Source organism: Cyprinodon tularosa, unplaced genomic scaffold (assembly GCF_016077235.1).
Source record: "Cyprinodon tularosa strain WSP-4 unplaced genomic scaffold, ASM1607723v1 ctg435, whole genome shotgun sequence".
Classification (NCBI taxonomy): domain Eukaryota; kingdom Metazoa; phylum Chordata; class Actinopteri; order Cyprinodontiformes; family Cyprinodontidae; genus Cyprinodon; species Cyprinodon tularosa.
The window spans coordinates 1,527,188-1,554,446 of NW_024039158.1; the positions used below are offsets into that span (position 1 = coordinate 1,527,188).

Below are 27,259 nucleotides of genomic sequence, written 5' to 3' on the forward strand. Positions count from 1 at the left end.
CTATCTGCTTTCGGCCGCCCTTCTAAGAATCTTGTGGCTGCGCCCCTGCTCAGAGGAACCCGGTGCCCCCTCTCTGAGTGACGTTCCCCCAAGATGGAGGTCTGCAGATGGCACGGCTAACGCTCACCAGTCCCCGCAGCCTTCCGTGCGGCTTCCATGACGCTATTTTTTCCAGGACGGGAGAGACCGTGTGCCATCTTTTTTTGTCGTTTTTTTTTTTTTTTTTTTTTTTTTTGTGGAGCTGTTATCCAGAGGAGGTTAGCAGTTAGCTCCCGGATCTGGTCGAAGCAACCATGAGCTCCGGGGAAGGAGCGGAGGAAACCACGATGGACGCCGGGGACATAGAGGTGTTCTTAAAGAGCGGTAAGCCCAGAATGAGTGAAGCAGTGAGGGGGAATGTTTGGTCCACACACGGGATGGACATTGTCCCCCATCCGTGTTGTCAGTTAGAAGCTCTCCTGTAGAAATTAGACTCTCTGTAACTAGCACACATTAGCTTTATTATCACAGAGTTAATAACAAAGGGCAATTCTCCTGTTTACATCTCTAAAACGTTCCTGAATTATTATTTTTTTTAACCCTGAAATATAGCTCAGCGTTTGCTATATAGCTAACTTTCTAAGTTAGCTTAAAACTGTGAGTTTGTAGTTGTTAGCTTATTACCGTAAAAAACCGTAAAACTTAAAAGAGAGCACTTAAAAGTTAAATAATAAAAAAAAAACTGTAGTCTTTAGACTCTGTCTGAAATGTTTGTTTTTAAAGCTACTCAGGATTAGCCTAGTTTTTAATAAGTGATGTATTATCTTTTACTCATGAGCTGGTTGAATATTTATTCTACAAACATGTCTGATATTGAAGTTCTTGTTTAATCTGTAAAGATTGAAGGATTGGCTTTTTCAGTTTTAGCCGAGAAGCTAATGACAACTGGTACAGATTTGATGGATCCTGTCTGCTGGGCTACAGCTTGCTAGCTAGTTTAAGCCCAGCTAGCTTTGGGTTTGGAGCGGACCAGCCTGTTTTATGTCATGTTTTTGTGTGCGTTCAGAGGAAATGTAGATAATGCGTGTCCGTTAAGGACAATGCAGTCTGCTGGTGTTGCTGTTTGTTGTTTCCCATGCTGTCAAAGCGAACACAGGCTATGTAAACAATACATGGCGTGGCACATAGAAGCTGGGTGTGCACCTAACAGCCAAAGCTAGCTTTGTCAAATAGCTTCCGAAGCTTAGCTCTGCATTTCCCTCCCTACGTCAGCTTCTGTCTTATTGTAATAAAACGACTATAGTAGCATGCACTTAACGTTTATTTTTACGTACTGTGTAATAAAATGCTAATATGCTAATAGATAGGTATGCTAGGTGGTGGGAGCCAGATGTGGGCCTGTAGTCTGTGCACTGGCTGCAACAATGGCTCATAAAATGGGAATTCCTCTACTCCTTATGGAGATTTCTGCGGTCCTATAAACACAGGTTATGATTTGAAATGTAGGTTATATCTTTATTTAACGCAGCATAGAGAAAACTGTGAGCTGGGCGTTTGCTTGACACTTCTAAAGGTTTAAAGAAACTATAAAGGAAGGTTAGCTTAGTTTGGTGAATTAAAGCAAATCTATTCATGAGAAAGAGCATTTATATTGACTTTGACAGACTTTATTGTCATTTTGGACACACAGAGTTTATACAAAAGCAATTACATTCAGTACAGCTCTCAAGACATTTTCATTTTTTTTAAGTGCTGCATTGATAAATGTAAACATAGGACTGTATATGAGTTACAGTTTCCAACATTTATACAACTTTATACACTACTCAGCAGTCTAATTAGCCTAGTAAACTAGCCCCACCTGCCAGCGGCCAAAACCATTTTTGCCTGCGAGTGGTCCAGCTTCGATCAATGCTCCAGGCCCTAGAACCGGCGGGCCAATCACAATCCAGAGATGTCTTCTGAATTTCTGGATGCAAAGCGGGCAGGGTTTTGAGGGTGTGACGACAAAGCTGAGCGACGCTGGAGAAAGCACAACAAGGAAGATGGCAACAACTATTGAACAGTTGTCGTTTGACTCAGCTTTGGAATCAGTTTTGGAACAATTAGACTTGAGGTTTTTGTTAAAACGTGAGCAGGAAGAGGCTCTACGTTCATTCATTTTTAAGGACGTATTCAATCTGCTGGACCTGCATCGGATGCTTCGAAGCCTCCTCCCAGAGGACAGCAGGGGGAACAGTCCATGGTGGGGGTGTGAGGGGTCATTGATGTTATGGGCTCAGGACACGCAGCGCTGGGATGAAATGTCTTTAATGGAGGGAAGAGGAGACCTGATGATCTTCTCTGCTGTTCTCACCACTCTTCTCAGCTTCTTCCAGTCTGAGGCGCTGCAGCCTGCACACCGCACAGTGAGACAGCTGGTCAGAACGCTCTCTATGATGCTTCTGTAGAAGGTGGTGACGATGGGTGGCAGCAGGTGCCCTACTTGACCAGTGTTGCGCAGATGCCAATTTTTCGCCCCGATACCTGGCTTTGCAGTATTTGCCAATATCGATACCATAGCTATACCATCTATTTGAAATTAATGTGTGTGTGTATATATGAAGAGCTGCATACTACTTGGATGTAAAATAATTGCCATCATGGCTTTGTCAAGCTGCTGCCTACCTTTGTGAAGCAGGAAAAAGACAAATACAAAGTCAATCCAGTAGAACTTTTTATTGCCTACCTGGAATGGCTGACAATAGTTGAATAGACTTTTGGCTCTCAAAATGGTCTCGGTGCCCTATTTATTGGTACTTGCTGATATCAATACCACCATTTTAGTGCTGGATCGGGGTCCCATCCGATACTGGTATCGGCATCGGTGTAAGACTAGCATTTACTATTTGTTTAGGTTTTGAAGTAAGACCGCAATAGGGTTCTTAAAGTTGTTATTGTGGAGAAATACAGGTGTCTCAGTCAAAGCAAAAATGTCTAAATTACCGTAAGTTTATTTGGACATTAAAAAACAAAGTCACATTGTGTTTACATTGGGGCTGAAACAGTGATTAAGATTAATCGTGATTAATTGATTTTTAAAATAATCGTCAATAAGAACATCAAGATGCTGCAGAAATGGCTGATAAATCATGCGAGGTAGAAAATCGCTACATCAGAGCTAGGGCTGAAACAATGAAATTAATCGTGATTAAGCGATTATTGAAATAATTGTCAACTAATTTTTTAGTAATTGATTTATTGTTAACTGTAGTATAGAGACTAAAAGATATCTTTAGCTGACAGATGAATTCACCTAGAGCAATAATTATTCCAAAATTGTAACAAAAATATGTAAGCCTTTAAGCGTTTGCATTTAAGATAAAAAAAAAGGTTTTCATCTGTCAGTATGCTGATCGACAGATGAATCCATTTGCAAACTAATTGTTAGATGCAGCTTAAGTTTATATGGACAGTTTTGTTACTGAAAGGCTGAAAAAGGATATTATGAATTTGCTTTCTACAAAATTAAGCAGACCTTCATTCACTGGAGTATAGAGATTCTAAAAAGTGCCATTAGTTGAAAGAGCAACCCACTTAGAACAGTAATTATACCAAAATTGTAAAAAAAAAAGATATGTAAACATTTTTCATTTAAGTTAAAAAAAACTTTTTCATTTGTCAATACACTCTATCCAGAAACTGATCCGATTATTAATCTTTTCATCTCAAAAATAATAGACAGATGAATTGATTTGCAAAATAATCATTAGTTGCAGCCCTACTTATCAAATGTAATTTAAAATTTGAGTAACTTAAAGGCTTCAGCTTGAGAAAGCTCTTTTAATTGAATTAATAGTTATTTAATTCAGCCAAAAGGTCACATTTGTTACTGGAGGAAATATTTGCACTATTAAAAACAGGCTACCTAAAGGGCACCAGGCATTCACTTCTTTTCAGTGTAGACATAGTTTATTTCTCAATCAAGATATTTTATTTCATTTAAAATATGGAAATTGAGAAGTCGTCTTTGTGTTTTAAATCAGATGATTTTTTTTTTTTTTCCTGAAACCCAGGTACTTATATAAACAAACAAACAAACAAACATCTGTATTGTTGATCTTCCACTTCTCGATCCAGCATAGATCCTCTATGGCCAGTGAGGCACAGTAAGACTATGGTCACTAAACCAGCTATCAGTACCTTTGGTGAAATGTGCTGCTGAAAAATAAAACCATAAAACTTGTCTGCAGGACATTAGTCGTGTTTCCATCCAACTGAAATGCAAACTTATAAAAGTAAAAAAAAAAAAAAGGAAATGCAAATGTGTTGTGTTTCCATTTGGTTTAAAGCAAATTAACCGAGCAACGCAAAGAGTAACGTCGCCATACATCATGGTCCATTACATTTTCACTCATTGTTGTAATAAACAGGCAGCATTTCAGCACTGACCACAGATCAGTGATTGAGGAAAGTTTTAATGAATGTCGCTGTCTGGTAGGGTGTTTTTACCTGAACATGTCAGCTCATAATGATGATGCTGCTTCCTGCTTAGTTTATGCGCATAATAGGAACATCATGGAAGATGCAGACAACAGAAACAGCTGATCAGTCATGTGAGGTAAAAGTTTGCTACATCAGAGCTAGGGCTGAGGCCATTAATTAAATTAATTGACCATTGATATAATCGTCAACTAATTCTGTAATTGATTGATTGTTAAATGTAGTATAGAGATTGTAAAAGATGCCTTTAGCTGACAGAGGTACCCACCTAGAGGAGTAATTATACCAAAAAAAATAAAAAAACATGTAAACATTTAGCAAGTTTTAGTTTGTCAATATGTTCCATGTATAACTCATCAAATGGAGAAGTTTTAGTTTCACTTGGTTTAGTTTAACAAAAAGACTATCCCATTATTAATCGAAAAAGTAATCAACAGATTAATTGATTTGCAAAATAATCGTTAGTTATAGCCCTAATCCAAGTGTCTGAAGAATTACTTTATTTTATTTTATTTGCAAATTTAAGCAAGCTTTTTTCAATTCTTTTTTTTTTTTTTATATTTCATAACTTCCATCACACTTTTTTGATGCAATACTTCAAATATTGGTCAAAGTTGATGGAAAACGCACCTATAGTTTGGAGTGCTCTAGATGAATGGTATGTTTTTTAGTTGGCTTTGGAAAATTCAGATTCAAATTCATTAAAAAATGGATCCTCTATTCTTCTCCCAGGCTTTATGACCATAAATTAAGAAACCTGCAAACTTTTTTAGGAACAAAAAAGTTTAGAAGAGGCACCAGTTCAGTTCTGCTTCTCATTAGCCTTATGTGTGACGCTGCTAGTGTTTCTGGTTCAGGATCGGAGTCGTCAGTGGGTTGAGGCCCTTATGCTATGAGCAGCAAAAACGCCTGTGCTGCTTCATTTTTGATGCTTGTACAAGTTTAGTTCTGACGCGCAGCAGAAGCATCTTTGCTGCTCTACCTGCACGGGGGGTAAAGTGGGTCTGATGCGTGTTGGGCGGAGCTACCCTATCCTTTCTTTGCCTGTAACAATGGCAGCTATATATGCTGTGATCAGTGGGTAAAAAGTAGTTTTAATATGTTTCTAAGTGAGACAGTCCACCTGGAAACTTTATCTGTGCAGTCAGTTCAGTCAGATTACCATCCTGCCTTCAATTATTATTTCTGTCAGAGCCGCCCAGACCCCTGTACACAGTGCGCTGTCACTAGAATCCCATTCAACAGCAGCCTATGGCCCGGTCGTCTCCTCGTGGAAGGCGTTTTTCATGTACGTAATCCAAACTGCAGGCACTAGGACAATAACAGTTAACATGTTTTACTGTCAGATTTCGGCATTTTAAGTTAATTTAGACATTGATAAACTGTTTCAGAGGAGTGATCATAGTGATCTGTATCATCAACGAAGCGTCTGTCTCCCTGCCAGCTCCCAGATCAGCTTCTCTGATTGGTTGAATTGGCGCATCGATTTTTTCAACTCCAGCAGCTGCTGCGTTCGCAGCGCGTTCGGCGCGTCAGATGTTCAGAAGCTCACGATGCGCTGCTTCAGCTGCTCTTGCTGCTCAACCATTGACTTTGCATGTAAACTTGCTGCTCCTGCTGCCTTTGCTGCTTTAGGTGTGAACATAGCATTAATTTACTTGTGAAACTACTTGAATATATTTTCCTTTAGCTTTATTAATTGCAGTTGCTGATGCACTTTCTCCTCCCAATTAGTTTTCCTTCGACTCAATTTTTTTATGAGTGTTCTTGGGTTGAGCACTGTGTGACCTTATGTGGCGTATCTTCCTGTAAAGGATGTCAGAGTGACTGAATGTCTGCCCAGTCAGCAGACTGGACCATGACAGCTTCACCTACTGACCCAGACTAGGAGGACAGCAAGAGGTCAATAGGATCAAACATCTGTTTTTGGTATTTTAACTTTTATAAGATGTTTACATTTTCCTGAGACCCTGAGTTTTTAGATTTCATTATCTGTAAGCCATAATAATTTAAATAAATTCTTAAAATATTCCACTCCCTGTCGAAGGAATCTACTTAGAATGAGCTTCGTTTCCTGAAATGAGTTGCTAAAAAATATGCACTTCTGTATAAACTGGAACTTATTGTACAAAGAAACGCAAATCAATGCTTATGCACTTTCTGTCCTGCTCTGGACTTTGGTGAAATGTCAAATTTAAAGGAATAAGAGGTGCAGTAAACAAGCAGGAGAATGCAGTGTATTGACTTGCACCCTTTGACTCCAGTGGTTTTGTGTCGAGCGAGATAATAAGCCGCAGAGGGAAACTCTGCATCCGTATTGAGGTGATCTTTGTGCTTCCTCCCAAAGATGAAGGCGAGAAGCGATTTTGTTAATTGCACATCAATGATTGTGGGAGATGCAGTTATTTTTCCTGTATTGTTACATTCGTATGGATATCACCTCATTCTTGTTACAAAAACCCTATCTGTAAGTTTAGGTGTGCTGCAAACAGCTCCTTATCGCACCTAGAGCGTATTATTAACTTCCAAAGCATTGCAGATCAATGCAATCAATTCTTTTTGCTTGTGAACTTCCTCCTCATGTATTTGAAAAGTCTTGTCATGACTTGCATAATTTTGTGGTTCTTTCCTCAAGCTGCTTTTTCTCTCTCCATATCAGGCCTCATACATTCCTTTTTTTCCATCCCTTCATCATTTGTCATCTCAGATTTCTGCTTTTTTTTCCTCCCACCATACCCTCTGTCTGAGCATTTCCTCTTATTTTAGTTTTTTTTTACGTCTGTATAATTTATTTCAGTGTTATGGGTCTGCTAGACGCTTCCCATCCTGCTATGCTGAAGGGAGTTTTGTTTTGGTTGTGTTGTCAGTCATTAAAGTTAACTTCCAACATGGTTGCTCTGATTGTAACAAAGACGTATTTAATGATTGACGTTCCTCATGCTTACAGAAGAATTTCAGCAGGAACATATATCCAATTGTAGAACATATGGGCAGCCATATTGTAGATGTTTTAAGGACTAAAACTAAATCAGTCTTATGTTGGCTAGTTCCCTGAGTAGATATCCTGATTGATTAGCTTCTGTTAGCTTAGATCAGCCGCTTAGTTTCCTCAGGGGGACTCCATAGAGAGCAGAATGGCTAAAGCTGCATTTAGTGGATGTCTATTAGATATTTGTCTTTATTTCTGTTCAGTTTATTTTTATGGTGCCATCTTACAATAAAGCCGGATCAAATGTAGTCTGGAAAGTGTTGAAAAGTAGATAATTTGATTTAAGGATTGTAGGAAATTTAGGGAAAAAGGATTTTAAGTTTTTGTCTGATGATTTTGACCTTTATATACTTTTTTCTGCCCCCTATGGAGGGTGGCGAGTGCCACAATACAGTAAATAAGGAAATAATTATTTAAACGTGTAATATTTTAAATACACCCATAATTTATTTGAAAAAGATATATATGAATTGTGTGATTAAATAATTTATTTTAAGAATTAAACATTATTATTTTATGATGTATTAAAATATTTGATGTTCCTGGTGTTCTGGCACACCATGAATTAATCTTAACTGTTACCTATCTATCAAAGCCAAAGAGGAGGGGCTTGATCGCTTCCATAGAGACCTGATGTCTTATTGGCTGCTTCTCTTTGATAAAAGTAACCAGTTTAAAAAACATGTTGGCATTTATTTACACATTGGATGAGAAACTCTCTATGTCTCTATGTACCTTGAAAAAAAAACGATAGTTATATCAGGAAAAAACTTCATAAAGTAATAAAGTAAAATAAAATTAACATATTTAATTGGGGCCCATATTATTAATTATATACTCATTAATTAGATTCTGTATTTTCAGTTTTAGAATTAGTCATATATTTATACAACTTCTATTGTCATTTTGTTTCACAGAGTTTATACAAAACAAAATTTCGTTTTGTACAGTTATTATGAGATTTCCAAAAAAGAAAATTAAAAACAATCCACTGGACTTTGTTTCCAAGTTTGAAGACGTTTTGCTTTCCATCCAGGAAACTTTTTTAATTAAAAATTTCTGGAATAGCGTTGACTTTGAGGTCCTTATGAGATTTCCATTTCTTAAAGTGCAGCAGTGATGAAATGTAAACTGTAAGGGAGAAAAAAAACACAAAACAAAACAAAAAGACATGGTGCAAAAAAGTTTTAATAGATTGACATATTCAAATCATTATTTAATATTTTATGTACCCCTCTTTTTGCTTTATTTCTCCGTCTCTTCTATTCTCTGCTTTTTCCTGCCTTGTTGCCTTTCTCCTTTTATTTGTATCTTTACTTCATTAGGTTTCTGTAGGTCCTGTTGATCTATTTAAAAATATTTTTTAATTTGAATGTATAATGTTTAAATCAGCCGTAGTTTGAGAGTGATTTTTCTTTGTAGTTTAAGTTAAATGAGCATTTAGACATGTTTCCCTCCAGGTTTTCAGTTTTCAAATGACCTTGAAAGCTGGCCTGTGCAGAGTCCATTGTTTCAGGACATTACTATAAAATTATCATGAAAAATTTAGCATGCATGGATCTGCATGCTAACTGCAGCTCTCTTTCCTTCTATGTGGCTGCAAACCCACTTTTAAGTTCATTACCGCCACCTTAAGACTTAGACAACTTTATTGTCATCTTGTATACAAAGAGAGTACACAAAATGAATTTTTTGTTTATACAGCTTTCAGAGGGTGAATGAGCAGCAGAGAAGAGGAACGTTTCCATTCATAAAGTGCAGCAGTGATCAAATGTAAACATTTGGGGAGAGACATGGAGAAAAAAGGCATTGATGTGGAAGTTCTGAGCTGTGCAAAAATAATTAAGTATATAGGGTGCAAAGAAACGGTAGAAAACCTTTGAGTTGAGTTCTATTAGGTGTGATGTTATCAGTCTGATGGCGGTGGGGAAAAAGCTGTTACAGAACCTGCTGGTCCTGCATGGAATGCTTCGAAGCCTCTTCCCAGAGGGCAGAAGGGAGAACAAACCATGGTGGGGGTGTGAGGGGTCGCTGATAATGATACGTGCTCTGGACACGGCTGGACGGAGAAACCTAGTGTATTAATCTTGTTATTGTGACTAAAATCTTGTTCCTCTGCAGTTTTATAAATTAAGTTTTACTAAATTACGATACTATTGCAAATGCAATTAGTTGCTCAGCCCTAATATCGACCCAGGTTTTAAAATTGATGCATCCCTAGTATAAACAGTTTTGCATAATTAGAGAAACAATTCTAAATGTTTCTGTTTCCATCCTTTTTATTTGTGATACTTTGAAATACACACAAGAAAACCTTGAAGTAAACAAGGCCGTTTAAAACATATTAGACCATCCTTCAGTTTCTTTTTCTATAATATGCAAAGAATGCAATTAACATGACCAAAACAAAAATAAGGGTGGTCGAATGATTACTGAACACATTAACATGAAAAAACCTTACCAGTCTTTGCCTACTCGACTGCCGGGTCACTGACCTACCATTCATATGTTTGCTGTGTGATATTTGAATGAACATCCTGTGTGTTTGTGCAAGAAGGCTAGTGAAACACACAAGTATGAGGAAGAGGGAAGGAGTAATCTGATCCAGAGCATGTGATTATGACTCAGGTCCCATTCATCCAGGATGAGGTCTGCACACACAGACGCGAACCCGGTCCCTCTTTGAGACTAATGGGTATTGATCCAGGAGATGGAGACTGATTGAGCTCCATCGGTTGAAGGTTTCCTCCAGGCTTAAAGCTGACAAGTCAGACACAGAGCAGAGGCTGAAACCTGATGTCGAACAAAGCAGATTTCTCTGATCATCCTGTCCTTTTTGGGGATGGGAGGATACAAATGATCACAGCTTTGTGTTCAGCATAGATTTTGTGCTTAATTGGTTCTCGACAGATTGTTTACAATCTGTAACCACTGAGAAGCTCCCCTGTTTTTCCCATGTGTGCTGCAGCCCTGAAAGATGCCTGGAAGGCAGGCATGTGTGAATAAATATCCCGCAGCATATTTGCTCTGGATTTCTTGTTCACATAGTAAAAACGTCCAGCACATTAGCATGAGCAGGCAGGGATTTCTCTAAAACATTTGAGTTAGTCTGCCTGGTGGTTCAAATACCTGCTTATTTTCTAAATGCTTATAATTAACACTCTGGGTCACAGAAGTGACATTTCCAAGAAGGAAACAGAGGAATCCCAAGGCATTCAGAAATGAGAAAGATATAAGCCTCCCTATAGGTTGGGTTGGTCCCAGTGGGATAACCTTAAAATGGCGGATGTCCAGGACTCAGGAGTGCCACTAATCAATTCACCACTTCACTGTTTAGTAGTCCCATAGTGAATCCACACATGTGATTTCCTGTCCTCCTTATAATACGTTTCATCACTGTAGTTGTATGAACCTACTTTTACCAAAAAAATCGTTACTTCCGACCTCCTTTAGGCTCAGTTGACTCTGAAGGAGCCTTGATAAAACTATATATGACCTCCCGCTGGTAGATCTCATCATTTGAAGTTGTTTAGACCAACTTATCCTTTCAGGAGACAATTATTAGACAATAGAGACCAACTCCTATAAAAGCAGGAAGAAACAAGACTTTAACTTAATAATTCTCAATAATAATTGATAACATAAGATAACACCAGAAGCTTAAAGTCGTAGGGAAACGGCCGTTCCAACCGTTGCAGTTCTGAATTCTCCTGAGTGGTGCACGACTTTACATGAGTGAATAAAGTGAATGTGATTGGTCGTTTATCAAGGGGGCGGGATTGTTGTGGCGGAAAATTTGCAAGCAAGTTTGGTTGTAGCTGGTTTGTCGGAAGCATCTTGCTAACCAGTTGGGAACTTAGTGCTAGTAGGTAGTACGCCAGAAGCTTGGTTTGGTGTAGAAGGCTTACAGCCGTACATGTTTGAGCCCTTGCCTCGCCACGCTGCCAGTTCTGTTAGCTCTACGCCTGCTGAAGACACAGACGTCCATCCCTGTGAACACTGGGACGGAACTCAATGGGAAAGGAAATGATTCTGATTTCAGCCGTTGCGTATATTAGCTGCGACATATGAATCAAGACGCTATGCCCGAAAAAATTGGATTGACAGATGACAGTAATTAACTGGCCTGCATAAGATAGCGATTTTAAGACAGGATTTTTTTTTTTATAGAAATTTTCAAAATTTGGGGACAATATGGTCTGATAAAGAGTACATTTATATACATGTTTAAGCACAGAATGATTTGACATTTAAATAGGATTTCTCTACGACTTTAACGAAATTATGTGTTCTTTTTTTGGCAGTACAGCGTATATATTCTCAAAGTTCTTCACTGGTGTTTCATGTCACTTAGTTTGTCTATAAATACCCCTAATTCACATGTAACAGGTCTTAATTGTTATTGATATTGATGATATTGAAGAAAATCCTCGATTGGTTATCACTGAAAAACAGTGATGGGACTAACGGCGTTGAAAGTAACGGCGTTACTAACGCCGTTACCTTGTTTTAGTAACGAGTAATCTAACTAATTACTTTGACTGTAACTATAACGCAGTTACCATTGCAGACACCCCGTTACTGCGCGTTACTCAGGTCGCACTATGAACCTTTTTTCATGATAGGACTCGTGCGCTGCTGCGTGAAGCTGACACCCCACCCACGTCAAAAAACTCTGCAAATAGACTGAATGGTTAGTGCAACGTTAGTGCAGATTTGTGCAGAAAAACATATTGTTTGTGCTACTTTTGTTTAACAGATATTAGAGATTATTTTTTAGGTCATCCAGAGGTGCGCGCCTTGTCATGAGAGAGGGGAGGATGAGAATGGCTGATGTATGGTGAGATTCCGTCTGTCAGTTGGGTAGGTGGGTGTTTCTGCTGGCGGGTGTTAACGTACAGCACACACAGAGAGATGGAGAGTGAGGATGAATCCAGCAGCAAAACAGCTTTTTCCTGATGGAAATACCGGTGTTACGTCGAGCTGCGTTTCCTCATCAGATACGGTTTCCTCTGCATCTCCGCACAGCGCAGGCGACAAGAGTCACAGCGCAAGCGACAGGAAACGCGCATGCTCGCTAAAGGCGCGCAACAGTCGCCCTGTGCTCGCGCCACAGGAGAACTATGGAGAGCGTGAACGATCAAATGATTAACCTGATAACAGTCAGAAATGATAGCCTATATGGAGAAAGGGAGAAATCTGGATGCTTGGATGGATGGATGGATGGATGGATGGATGGATGGATGGATGGATGGATGGATGGATGGATGGATGGATGGATGGATGGATGGATGGATGGATGGATGGATGGATGGATGGATGGATACTCTGACTTTTCAACCTACTGTATTTTTTATTTTAAACATTATTTGATGGCCTTTGTGGCAGGGATGGAAATCCATATTTTATGTCACACACAGAGTATACATCTAGATAGATAGATAGATAGATAGATAGATAGATAGATAGATAGATAGATAGATAGATAGATAGATAGATAGATAGATAGATGTTGCAGTATCTATAACAACCCAAACACACAGGATTTCAGAATTAGACATCCCCAGTCATTAATTTCACCAGATCTGAACGCCCTGTTAAAAAACTTCACATGGCGTTCCCCCCTGATGTCATTTACATTGACTTGCAATAAATGCTAAACTGTCTGCAGGTTCTTGTCTTTGTCGTCCGCTCTATTCAGCTGGCTTTGGAAACACACAGCGAGAAGGTGGGGGCTGGGTGGGGAGGGTTACGGGGGTGAGAAACGCAAAAGTAACGCAATAGTTACTTTTACTAGTAACTAGTTACTTTTATTGTGGAGTAACTCAGTTAGTAACTCAGTTACTTTTTGGGAGAAGTAACTAGTAACTATAACTAATTACTTTTTCAAAGTAACGTGCCCAACACTGCTGAAAAAGCTACCAATCCATTAGGGCAGATGTATTCAGTCTGCATTTCCTTAACTGATACAATATCCGCATGATTCACTGATACTTTTGTTACTCATTTTGTAATGTGAAATGGTAGAAAAAACTTGATCCAGTAATATTACTAAAACAGAGCTATAATCTTTGCCCATTTTGACCAATTTCTCATTAACCAGTGGGCTAGACACTTACAAGCAGAGTCTGTCCATCCGCTTGTGTATTCTGATATATATTGTTTGGATGATAACTGGCTGATTTCTGATTCCAGTATTTGATCTGAACGTCCCTAGAATTCAGTCTATTCCTATAATCAATTCAAGAGCAGAAAAGTGAATCCCTTTAAGCATCAGTCTTTAATGAATACAGTTTATTTATACCCTCATAGTTTCATGCTTTTTTTTTTTTTCCAAAGATGGAATTTGTCATTTAAACATGATTTACTGATTTTATGCCTTCCTTTTCTGACTGGAGTCCAATCACAAGTATCCAATTGGGATGTACATGTGCCAGTCTATACATACTCTACTTGCATGTAGAGAAGTTTATTACACTGTTTTAGAAAATCACCAGTAATGATGATATTAACCCTTTATAGGGCAAGTTACCGTTTTTGATCACTTGCATTATCCCTTTCAATTGGAGTCCCCTCCGTCCCTCAGTGAGGTCTAGAAGCACAAGATCTATATCCAGCCATTCAGCTGCTACATGGCTGAACAGCTTATTTTGGTATTTGACCAATTAGATGAGCCCTTGAATGATATATTACTTACTGTCAATTAAGTTGAAAAAACAGCTAACAAGTCCAGAAAAAAAGGTGGAATAATATAAGAAATCTACATTATGGAAAAACTGACATCAGCAAACTCAAATGGAAGAAAAGTGGATGAAATAGAGAACATTCAAGACAAAAGACAGCAACAAAAAATAAAGAACTAGATAAACCAGATGGGACAAAGGTAAAATAGAGAAATGGCTCCCACGCAAAAGTTTAAAGTTATGTTAAATTGAATGTGAAGTGTTCATGTACATTGTTTATGTAAAAAACTGTGAAAAATACTATTAAATAGTTGAATGTAAAAAAACAAAATAAAATAAGAAGCCTAGTTAACAATTATATTCAGCTTTATAAACTAAACAATGTAAGTGCCAGTATCAGCATTAATGCCTCTAAGGTTACACCAAAATAAATGCGTTTCTTTCACTCTCAGAGTGTTTTTCATGAATTTCTTATTGAGGCACATTTGTTATTTTTCTTAATATATTCGGGAAAGTTGGTGTTTCTTGTTATTACATTGACATTCATTTTTGCCACAATTCTAGTGTCTGAATCAGATTTGAAGTAAGAAAAATCTGGATTAGTCTGCATACACTTGGTATCAAAAATCCATGAAAGCAGTTCATGAAGACTTAAATGGCTGTAATGTTTTTATTTAAGGGCAAATAATATGACATGCTAAGAATGACATGCAAGAAAAGACCAGAACTGTAGACCTGCTTGCCCTTTCTCCAGGGCAAATCCTAATTTCCCAACAGAGGAAGCTCTTTTCTGAGACTTCTTTGAAGGATCTCCTATTTTTCTTTGTGAGCCATAGATTAATGTTTAATAAAGAGCTTAAGCATCTTTTTCACCACAATAGACTGGTAAAAAAAATCCCATCATTAAAGCCTCTGAAGAATAACAGTCCAGAACTTTGGAGAAACCAAACGATGCAGACAAAAAAAAAATGCTATCTGTTAATAGTTTTATTTTCTATCTTAAATTTGGCTTTGAATTAAAAACCGACACTTACACCGTACTGTTTAAACATGGATCAGCTGCCATCTTTTTTTTTCCTGCAGCATTTCCTTCAACCTTTTTTATGGTGTCCTTCTCCAGCTGAAAACCTCTTGCTGTGAAGAGGATGTTTGAGAAGCGTCTGCGGAAATCAGCTGGAGCAAATTGTCCACACATTCCTTTGAACATCCTTAACATTCGACTGGGTAAACGGTGAACAGAACAGGATATTTGACCCCAAGTTAACCACCGCAAGTCTGATTAGTTTAAGTCAGCATCCACTCCTGATTGGTTATGCATTTACATACCTTTAAAAATATACTTACTTTATTTACCATAAAACATTGACCATCTTCGTTTTCTTGATGTGCAAACTGTTTAGCATTGCCATTATCAGCCAGCTATATGAGCGATGGTTGACTTTAGTGAAACTAAACTATAAAAGTATTAAAGGTGAGATGAGATTAATCTTAAAATTTATTGTCTGTATTTTTTTCTTTTAGCAGAATCAGGCCAATTTAAAGAGAAAAAATCATGCTATTTACAATAAAAGAAAAATAGTAGTATAAGCTTGGAAGTATTAGCTTTGAAGCTAATACTCCCTGTTCTACAGCTGAAATAGAGCAGTATGCTAAGTGATAAATAAACCGCTTAATCATGATTGAATCTATTATTATATTAATAGTCATTACTTTGATAATTGAATCAAACCATTCTTAGAGTCAAGGTGCACAGGGTCTAAAACAGGCCATTTGCTGAAAGAATGACCCACTTAAAGCAATAATTAGAACTAAAATCTCCAAATATAAACTATTAACATTTATAAACTGAAAATATACACAATTGTTTTTTATTAAAAGTATAATTTTTTGGGGGGATAAAAAAATGAATGTATATGTAAACATGTTTTTCATCTGTTTTTGTCATTTTAAATGCAATAGTAATAGATATTCCAAATATTTATTTAAAAATTTTATTAACTTAATACACCTATTTTTAGATTAATCTTAGTTAAAAGAAAAAAATAGATTAATCGATTGCTAAAGTAATTGATAGCTGCAGCCTTAAACGTTTTAAGTGTTTATTTCTTTGTCCATTCTCTTCTTCATTCTTCATCCTTGGTCGGTTTACAGACATGGAGCTCGACTAACAAAACGCTTTGGATCAGAATTAAGAGTTCGAAGCCGTTTTGTAGAACTTCTGATCTGCAGTGTTCTGTGTTTAGCCCAAAGCATGTATGATGTCAGCTGGAACATGTCTGTGCATCTCTGTAATTTAATCCCTGAAGTGGAACAAAAAGAACCAGTTTGTGCTCCAAACTGTTCAATTCTCACGCCGAGGCGTCTTGGTTGCTGACGTGACGCCCGTGGTAGGATGGAGAGGCGACTGTGAAGGTATCGGACGTGTTTCCGGACAAAGGTCAGAGAGGCTACATGCAGCGGCATGGAAGCAGAGCAAGTTCCTTAGCTCTGTTGGCGTGTGTGTTAGCTGTGAGCATGGAGGAGGTGGGAGATCATTGGATTATGTATGCTGACCTAATCTAATCTGCTCCTTATTTTTCTGGATAAATCTCTCTGTTTGGGTTCAGTCCTATGAGAGGCTTAGAGAAAAAAGGTCAGGTGTTTTGTTTTTTGTGAGATAACCTCTTGTTTGTTAAAAAAAAAAGCATTTGATTACCTGAGAATTACTCAAATTCAGTCAACAAATGAAACCGATATGTCTGCAAAATGTATCACGATGCATGCCTTTATCGATACTAATTAGCTTTTTTCTTTTAACTGCTGAAAAAATTAACAAGGTGAAAAATATTTAAATTTTCTTTGCCATAAGAGGTCAAGATGTATCTTATCCTCTGCCTACAACTCCCAGAATTCCATATCTAAAGTGGAGTGCAGATCACAACAAGAGGGATTCTGTGCTCTCTGCGTTGTAGATCTGGGTTTTTAGCTCACACTTTAGGGACCATGGTCACCATAGCAACAGCAGCAACCCTTCATGTCCGTGTGTGACCCATGTTTTTAAAATAGATAAGGACCAGTGTCATGACTGAGCACTGTGGCTCACAGAGATGCAGAAGCTGTGACCTTGACACACAGCAGGTGACACCAAAGCCTTCTGCCTTAAAGGCTGGTTTATACTCAGAAACCAGGTCGTCTGCGTGTGTCGCAGTGAACGCAGATATGCTCCCAACCCTTCCGCAGACACTTTGCTGCACCTCTCAAAATTGTATGTTGCCGCAGACACGAGGCCTCTGATTGGTCGAATCTACATCCGCTCTACACTATGCGTATCCTGTATGGTACCTTACCGGCTTGCTTTGTTTGTATGAAAACAACTCCTGAAGATGGACCAGCTAGAAGAGCGAGGTGCTTGAGAACAATGGGACCCTTTTCCACCTGGATCCCTGATCTTTTTGGCCCTCATGTCCCTCCGTTGTCGGACAAACTTGCCCCCACTTCCTCGCCGCCTTATCTAGACCCACAGCTAGTTTGTGATTGTCCCCCTTCATTGTGGCGTGGAATATCATAGCACAGACCACGCTTCAATATTGGGCATAAATCAAAAATATCTGCGACAAGCTCACTTCGACTCACTGCTGCGGGAGGATAACCAGCCCTTAAGGCTATGTACACTTAGGACGTTCTATAAGAGTTTGTGATATTACCCGAGTTAGTAAATTTATACTGCCCATACATTGTATAGAATAAGTAGTGAGAACAAATCTCTGTTTTCTTACAGAATTTATTTCAGTCTTTCGTTTTTAAACTCTACTTCTGCAAGATCTGCACTCTGTGCTGGCAGAGCAACAGAGGAATGAGAGGTTTAAAGGACTGCAATGAGTTTTTCTGAACAGTTTACAAGTTTTCAAGCTTCAGAGAAAAATGGATCATATTTTGGTTGAGTATATTTTAAAAGAAATGTAGGACTATATCTGTACAAGGTTGTCTCATCACAGAATGGTTTTAAAAGCAATTAATTGTTTTTTTTTATAGCCTGGAACGTCTCTTGTCCAGGGCCACATTGTAAAGGAACTTTACTTTTCCATGGAGGAGTGTTTACGTCTTGCTTGCCTTTGTGAATCTGTGACAGCAAACTCACTTTAAACGATCATTGTCACCGGGACTTGAGAGAGAAAGGAGATGCACTCTAATTTAGTGGTTCCCAAATTTTACTGGCTGAGCCCACTTTTGGTTTTTTCAAGTTTTTTATTTATTTATTTATTTTTAAACCCCCTGACCTAAACTATTTCTATAATTTAACAAAGAAAAGTTGCACTTAATCAGTGCAATAAAATAAACCATAATCTCCTTTAATAATACATATACTACATGTGTGATTCAACCATATTTTAACCCTTATATTCAACATTGCCATGACTACATAAACAATACAAAACCTGTCAGTTTTGTGAGGTCTGCAATGTCAAGGGAACACATGCAAAAGTTACTGTTTTCTACAATACGTCTAGATGCATTAAATATTCACAATCCAGTTACATTAATACAAAAGAAAAATATCGATATACCTTTTATTTTGAAATTCGCAAGGTAGGAGACTATAGTTAACTGGTAATCTATTACTGTAATTTTTTTTAATTAGAAGAATGCTATTTTGAATGATATGCCCTTAAGAGGATAAGAATAAAATGGTCAAATCATTTTTTGTTGCGTTTTGTAAGATTATATTTAACTTAAATTTTTTATTTTAAGATTAACACATGATATCGATTGATACTTATGAATTGAACTTAATGGTTATCATAATATGGGCAAATATTGTATCTTCATCTTATTATATCACTATAGCATCATAATGTGATAAATGTTGGGTTTGACAATATAACATGCTGAATGTGATTTAAAAAAGGTTATTTTTCCTTTAGTATTTGCTTTAGAATGGAGATAAACCTCGTTTTACAGTGAGTGCTCTCTCTCACCAGCACTGTGACATCAACTGATATTTTTACCCGGAAATTATAGTTTGTAAAAACAAATTAGAGTGTTGAAACGGGTAGAAGCACATCAAAATGTCAGCAAGTAAAATTTCTGATGTAAAAATCAAAGATTTGCTTCTTTTAACTTTCCACTCAGGAGTAATAGAAACACATGTGCAGCACACATACGCCAGTACGCAAATCTCTCGCCTCTCCGCGTGTTTATAAAAAGGATCCTGTCCCACTTTTCTCCCCCCCTCTCATGTGCCACGCTCCCGTTCTGTAATTTCTCCGGCGTGACAGCTAATTGGTGTGAGCCGAGGGAGAAATTTGCTGCCTCGTTGCCGTCGTCTTAAAACAAGCTGGAACCAGAGAGGGGAAAGGGTGCAGGCGGTAAACATGGAGAGAAGATGGAAAAGAAGGAGAAGACAGGAGGTATGTTGGATCTGGAGGGGGGTTTGGAAAGCTATGATCTGTTAGATCCTGTTTGCTCTTTTTCACATTTTTATCTCTGAAAATGAAAAAATAACAACCCAGAGTGAGTAAATAATTATGCAGAGATGCAGAGTGAGTTGAGAAAGTCTGCATAGAACTCGCTGGACAGAAAGAAGAGGAAAAAATCTGTGAAATGTAAAGACTGAGGAAGAACCAGCTAGTGTAGAAATAATTGGAGAGAGAAAGTGTTGCACCAGCCTGTGTAAACAATTCAAGTTTGTCACTGAATAGTATCACCACAACTATAGAGTGTTCACTCAATTGATTAGAAACAGTGTAAGGAATTAGCCAAAAGGGTCTCCGCTGCTATTTTTAAGAGTAAAGAGACCAAACCAAACTAGGACATGTCCTGAAAGACCATTGTGCTCGTTTTTCTTTGAGTCTCTCTGGTGCATTGGAAACTGCTTTCTCACTGTTGCCCTCACTATCACTCACCATTCCTCATTCTTTGCCTCAAAACATTTTTCACCTTCTAGGCTACCAGTAAATTATAGAAAATGATCATCTAAAAAAAAAAAAAAAAATTATTTTATATATATATATATATATATATATACACTCACCGGCCACTTTATTAGGTACACCTGTCAAACTGCTTGTTAACACTTAATTTCTAAGCAGCCAATCACATGGTGGCAACTCAGTGCATTTAGGCATGTAGACATGGTCAAGACAATCTCCTGCAGTTCAAAGCGAGCATTAGTATGGGGAAGAAAGGTGATTTGAGTGACTTTGAACGTGGCATGATTGTTGGTACCAGAAGGGCTGGTCTGAGTATTTCAGAAACTGCTGATCTACTGGGATTTTCACGCACAACCATCTCTAGGGTTTACAGAGAATGGTCCGAAAAAGATAAAACATCCAGTGAGCGGCAGTTCTGTGGGCGGAAATGCCTTGTTGATGCCAGAGGTCAGAGGAGAATGGCCAGACTGGTTGGAGCTGATAGAAGGGCAACAGTGACTCAAATAACCACCCGTTACAACCAAGGTGGGCAGAAGAGCATCTCTGAACGCACAGTACGTCAAACTTTGAGGCAGATGGGCTCCAGCAGCAGAAGACCACACCGGGTGCCACTCCTTTCAGCTAAGAACAGGAAACTGAGGCTACAATTTGCACAAGCTCATGGAAATTGGACAATAGAAGATTGGAAAAACGTTGCCTGGTCTGATGAGTCTCGATTTATGCTGCGACAATCGGATGGTAGGGTCAGAATTTGGCGTCTACAACATGAAAGCATGGATCCATCCTGCCTTGTATCAACGGTTCAGGCTGGTGGTGGTGGTGTCATGGTGTGGGGAATATTTTCTTGGCACTCTTTGGGCCCCTTGGTACCAATTGAGCATCGTTGCAACGCCACAGCCTACCTGAGTATTGTTGCTGACCATGTCCATCCCTTTATGACCACAATGTACCCAACTTCTGATGGCTACTTTCAGCAGGATAATGCGCCATGTCATAAAGCTGGAATCATCTCAGACTGGTTTCTTGAACATGACAATGAGTTCACTGTACTCAAATGGCCTCCACAGTCACCAGATCTCAATCCAATAGAGCATCTTTGGGATGTGGTGGAACGGGAGATTCGCATCATGGATGTGCAGCCGACAAATCTGCTGCAACTGTGTGATGCCATCATGTCAATATGGACCAAACTCCCTGAGGAATGCTTCCAGCACCTTGTTGAATCTATGCCACCAAGAATTGAGGCAGTTCTGAAGGCAAAAGGGGGTCCAACCCGTTACTAGCATGGGGTACCTAATAAAGTGGCCGGTGAGTGTATATATATATATATATATATATATATATTATAAAAAGGACTTTAAACCAAATTTTCCTAGAACCAATCACACAGTTTAACAAAGCAATACAAGGGATTCTTGACCTTACCAATATATAGATTTTTAACACTGAAAAAAAGATTGCCACCTTTATTCAAACCGGCAGATACTACTAGCCAAAGAGGGAAGGTTATGACTAAGGAACTAAATGTTCAAATGTTATACTTTTAGAAAGTGAATGGAAAATCTGAATGTTTATGTTTCTCTGGCATCTAAAGCCCCTGTCACACCTTGACGATTTAGCCAGCATATACCTGACGTCCCAGAATCTTCTAAAACGCTGGCATACGCTAAACTTTTTCGGCGGCAGTTTAGCAAAGCTTTTCTGTTTTTCAATTTTGGGTATATACATAGAGTATTCATCAGGAGTCCATAGTCTATGTCCAAGACAGCCTTATTTGGTATAATGCATGGCAGCGTAATGCCCATGAAATGTCACAAGCCAGTGACCTAAGGGGAGCAGCAATGCACCAGGAGGTGGCCGGCCTGCATAAAAAGATTTATTTGATCGCGGTTTTAACCTAGCTAGAGACTGTTTATCGCCCGTCAAAATAAATAAATGGATTTAAAAAAAAGAAAGAAGGTCTGCAGTTGCAGCAGATTGCGTCATGTCTGCTAGGAAGTTTGCTGTTCATGATTTTGTTCGTGAATGCAGTGAGGATCCATGACACTCGCCTTCTCGCTCACCCTATGATGGGAATGAATTCTGGATGAGTACAGGCAGGTTTCTCCTGTGGATCCCCTTTTATACCAAAACGCCAATACGTCTTTCTACAGTTGCTGTAAGTTAGATACACGTTCAGTGGTCGTCTGAAAAACGTCAAATACGTTGATATGCATTGGAGATTAGTCATAAATTAGTAATAAATTACGTATAAGTTATGCACAAGTTATTCATGTTTTGGATAAGTTAGACACCCCGATTTATGAGTAACTTACACTAAAGCCGGGCATACACTGTATGATTTTTAAATTTTTTTTTGCCCTTTTCGGGCCCTTTTCGATTTTTCAATCGGGCCAGTGGTCGTGCGTCGTGTTTTGTACAGGGGGGAACGAGGGGCGACCAGCCTCTCACGACCACCTCTCGATCAGCAATTTTGAGGTCGGGAGAAGATCAAACATGTTTGAAATTCAGTCGGCTTCCGTAAAGGTCACATCAGAGCGTCTGGCCGCACTGTGTGAGAACATGCATCGTGAGCTGTGAACTTTTAAACCCTGCGGTTTTGTCATTCAGTTTGAGCTGTAGCTGCATGCAACAATTGAAAATACTGCAGTTTATGCCCACATAAACAACTTATCGTAACATATGGCCTACGTATGAGCATACGCTGCCAGCGTGCTCATAACTTATACAAAACTGACCCATAACTTCTCCAACGGATGCCAGTGTTTTTTGCCAGATTTTCCGTACGTCAGGCATACACTGTCTAAATCGTCAAGGTTTGACGGGCTTAAGGGAAGAAGTTTTTCTGTCCATCTTTTAATCTCTACTTTTATGTGAAAGGCCACGGTGAGCCAAATAAGATGTATTAAATAACAGAAGTTTTGAAAAAAGTCTAAAAAAATGCCTTTAAACAAACCAATATAGAGAAAAAATCATATCTTTGTTATTTTGGATATTTTGGGATGCCACATGTTTTTTGCTTTAACTCTTGTTGTTTTACTGCAAGACCTGAAAGTCTGACATGAATGAGTGATTTCTAGAAATCAGTGTTTATTCTTTCTATTGTAGTTCTGGATAAGTAGTGATGCATTTGTTTTTTCATCTAGGTCTCGTATCCTTTTCCCTTGTCCACATGCATTCTGTGGAAACTTAATGTGGTTAATTCTTAAATAACAACAGCTGTAAATCTTGACAGGCTGTTTAAGCTCTTTGTTCTCTGTCGGTTTTTGATGGATTTATGGGTATATTTTTAGTATTGCCGTGTAAAGGTTACAGTTGTCATCCTAGTAACCGTCTGGACCAAGCTGAGTTTAAGTGTATTCTGCAAACTTCTTGTTTGGTTAGGGGTCCCATCATGGCAGATAAGTCTGAAGCTGCCCCCTGCAACGTCTCCGTCTTGATACCCGTGTATGCAAAACCGGCTACACACAACAGTGCTTCTGCATGAGAGTCATAGCAACCCTAATCACTCCTAACATGCTTGCCCTGAAAAACAACAACATAAGCATTCCAAAAAGTTAAAAATTAACCCACTTGACTTAGTTTTCCAAGTTTGAAGATGTTTCGCTTCCCATCCAGGAAGCTTGTTCAATTCAAAGTGTCAGATATAGCGTAGAATTCCAAGCTCTATAGAGTGAACCAAAAAACACTGTTTTGGCTTAGAAGACACGCAAACTGAACCAGATGAGTGAGTTTGCCCCTTTAAAATGGGGGTCGTTTGAGTTCTTTGTTAGCCTGTAACACCCGATACCTTTCTATGTCTCCGAAAGAGGGTCATTAGATGGAATTGTTGGCCTGGCTGAAGCAGGCAAAGTGTTTTTGTCTCTCTGCGGTACATCTACACCTTATGGACAAAGAACATTCTTTTGAGGACCAGAAAGTTCACATTTTTCACAAAGAAGACAGGTGGCTTGAGAGGGGCATGAAGGAAACCATTTATGTTAAGAAAGGAAAACCAATCTTAAACAGAGGAGGTGGACTCGGGTTTAAGCTTTCATAAACCTACAATGCAGAAATCGAGTTGATTCCTTCCCACATTCATCGCAACCCTCATTCCCATAGAGGGGACCAAAATACTAAGCCTGTTCCAGCCAGGCTAACAATTCCCTCTAATAACCCTCTTTCAGAGACATAGACAGGTATCGGGTATGACAGGCTAACAAAGACGCGCTTGTCCGATTCAATTTGCCTGTGTTCTAAGCCAAAACAAGGCTTTGTTTTTGGTTCACTCTACACTCGAACTCAAGTTTGAAGATGTTTCGCTTCCCATCCAGGAAGCTTTTTCAATTCAAAATGTCTGAAGTGGCGTTGAATTCAGAGCTTTATAGAGTAGCCAAACAAAGCCTTGTTTTGGCTTCGAAAACATGAACTAGAAGAACAGGTCCACTGCTTAGTAATGGGGAGTCTTTGGTCTTTTTTTAGCCTGCAATACCTGATACTGACCTATGCCTCTGAAAATGGGAGTTGATAGGGGCATTGTTGGCCTGGCTGACCAGGCGAGATGTCTTGGATTTCTTGTCCTGGCCAGCCAACAATGCCCCTAATGACTCCCGTTTATTTTTAACTCTCCTGCTTTCATTGTTTACATCAACCTTCTTTACCTGTGTTGCAGTGCCAGCAGGCCTCCCACTGGTGTGGCATAAGTAGTACAACCCTATTACCAGGAATGTATAGTGCAAGCGTTTTACTCACTTTTTGCACCTAAAAATGCATTAGTGCTTGTAGGGAAAAAAGAAAAAAAACGAGTACATGTTTCACCCCTTTAATTTGCATTTTTCTCCTAACATAAGTCAGGCTTGATTTAGATAAGATATCCGTTAGTCTTTTATTAAAGTATAAAAGGAAGACATTTCCGAAAAGTCAAATGATAAATTTTTATGGGGAAAATACTTAAGAAATCATTGATGAAATGTCTAGGATTTTCCGCAGTGAGACTTAATGTGGTACAGTAGTGTACGCACACTATTGCTTTTATTTTTCAGTATAGTTAATCAATATTGTTGGTTTTGGTTCAGATAGGTTAGAATCAGATAGGTTTTTAATCATAATGCAAACTAAAGAACTCTGACGAATGCTCTCTTATTCAGCACCTTATTACACGAGCTGTCCTTGACATTTGCTTCTTTTTTTCTGACTCTGGCAGCTGTACTTTCAAAGGCAACAGCTGATTACTCACTGTTTTTGCACCTCACATCTCAGTTCAGTCAGCATGAGCCACACGGTTGGTATTTTCAAATGAAAGAGGGTCTTTCCTACATCTGCGTGAGTCAAACCATGAGTGTGCCTGCCGAGAAGGGGATGTGCAAGGGGGGCCTGCGGAGAGGGTGGTCTCTTGTCAATGTGAGCTAAGAGACAGAAACGGTGCTTGACAGGATGAGAGCGGGATTTCTGTGCAAGAGGTCACAGTGTGAGTAGTGTTCATATGGGCTGAAGTCTAGGTGGGTTTGCCGTTGGAGAGTACAGACGACTTGGACGTTTTACAGAGCTGAGCCTGCTGCATTTATCTCCTTAACAGCCGTTTGAATATCTGAGAGATCTGTTTGGCTTTATCCAAACAGCCTGAGTGAAGTTTCAGGGGGTTGCTTATATCAACTCTAGCAGAGAAGACTGTGAGGGCATGTCTGTCTTCTTTAACGGCCCTCTCCCGGAGAAAAGGCCTCAGCTTGTGGCAGCGTGAGTCTTTTGAAGCACGTTTGCATTATGCATAGTTTTCCTTTTGTCCATGGATGTTTGACTTCCTGCCCAATGACAAGTCCTACTGTTTAGATTGTGGCCAACCTCTAAATGCAGTCCAGCATTACATGGTTTCACACAGCGGCTTAAGTGCTCTTCTTTGGCATTGCAAGTATGTAAGGTATGCAGGTCTGTCTCGTGCCTCCCTCTGTCTCTCTCCCTGCCTGAACCTTTGTCCTTCCCTATGAGGTTTTCCCAGGTAGCCTGCCTTAACATTCCCCTGGGATCTGAGCATTTTACCTGGAGCTCAGCTTCCCTCTTCTGTTTTAATGCAAGACTTTGGTATTGCTTGTGTAAGTGATTACAGGTGTGGTAGTCTGCTGCTTTCTGTGTATCCCTCTGCTGTGTATTCACCATTTTAAATTACAGAAGGCCAAACGTCTAGTAGATTGTTTTCTTAAAAGAACAGAAGTATCTTATAAATGGTGTGCTGGCGCTCTATCAATTTACAGATATTGCCCAAAGTTTTGAAAGTGTTGTTGACTTTTTCTTTTTTTAGTTGTGTATAGATATATCTGCATATATCTGTACTCTTAATAATAAAAAATGATCTCTTTAAAGTCATTGAATTGACTTTTTCTTAAGCACTACCAGGTTATAATGACTTTGGTCCTCTATGCGAACATGGATGGATCATGTTAAGGTTTTTATTTCAATGTTTTTTTTACATTTGTTGTGATGATATTAAATAAAGGCGCAGAGGCTGTGCAGGGGTTAAACTCGTGACCAATGTACTGTGGCTTTTGGTCCCAGCCTGTTGACCTCTACTCAAAGTCTCACCCTTCTCTCTAATCCCACTTCCTTTCTGCCTATTTCCAAAATAATAAAATAAAGGCCAATAGAGTCTGAAAAAATTATATGAATAAAAAAAGCGATGATAAAAATAATTTCTCTACATCACCACAGTTTTCCAAAACATCTGTAAGTGCATTCATAGAGCATTTGGTAGTCCAACTTGATGACACACAACTGTTTTTTATGGTGCTATCTAGAGATGTCCCGATCCAGGTCTTTGCACTTCCGATCCGATACCGATATTGTTTTTGGACTTCCGATCCGATACCGATACTGGCCGATACCAGCCTATCCGAGCATGTATTTAAGTTTAAGTTAAAGTATTTAGCCTTAGTTGTAAGACTCATGTTGAAAAGGGTTTTAGTACTCTTGATAACATCTAGCCAGCTGAATTAGGTGAGATTGAATAAAACACAATGCTTGGTAACAACAAACTTTCCTGTTTATTAAGAGATAAACACAAACTGGACAAAATTATGAATAGCAATCTGAAATTGCACAGTGAGCAGTAAAACCGTAAACAGTTAAAGGTGCAGTTAAATTTTTTTGCCAATATCGGCGTCCCGATCCGATACGTGGATCGGATCGGGACAAGCCATCTATTGCTTCTCTCACTGAACAAAAATATAGAGCTTTTGGTAGTCCAACTT

General features: G+C 38.8%; 1 protein-coding gene across 5 annotated transcripts in view; it reads left to right on the forward strand.

The window, feature by feature from the left end:
• Positions 1-82: 82 nt before the first annotated feature.
• LOC119792947 (triple functional domain protein) overlaps positions 83-27,259 on the forward strand; it is a 124,629-nt gene continuing 97,452 nt past the window's right edge. For 4 of the 5 annotated variants that reach the window (XM_038299806.1, XM_038299809.1, XM_038299807.1 and 1 more), the window contains exon 1: positions 83-363. In XM_038299806.1, the coding sequence (XP_038155734.1) occupies positions 294-363 (70 nt within the window). In that variant the 5' untranslated portion in view covers positions 83-293. Of the gene's footprint in view, positions 364-19,388; positions 19,521-27,259 lie in introns of all 5 variants that reach the window. The other variant, XM_038299810.1, reaches the window with a different exon arrangement.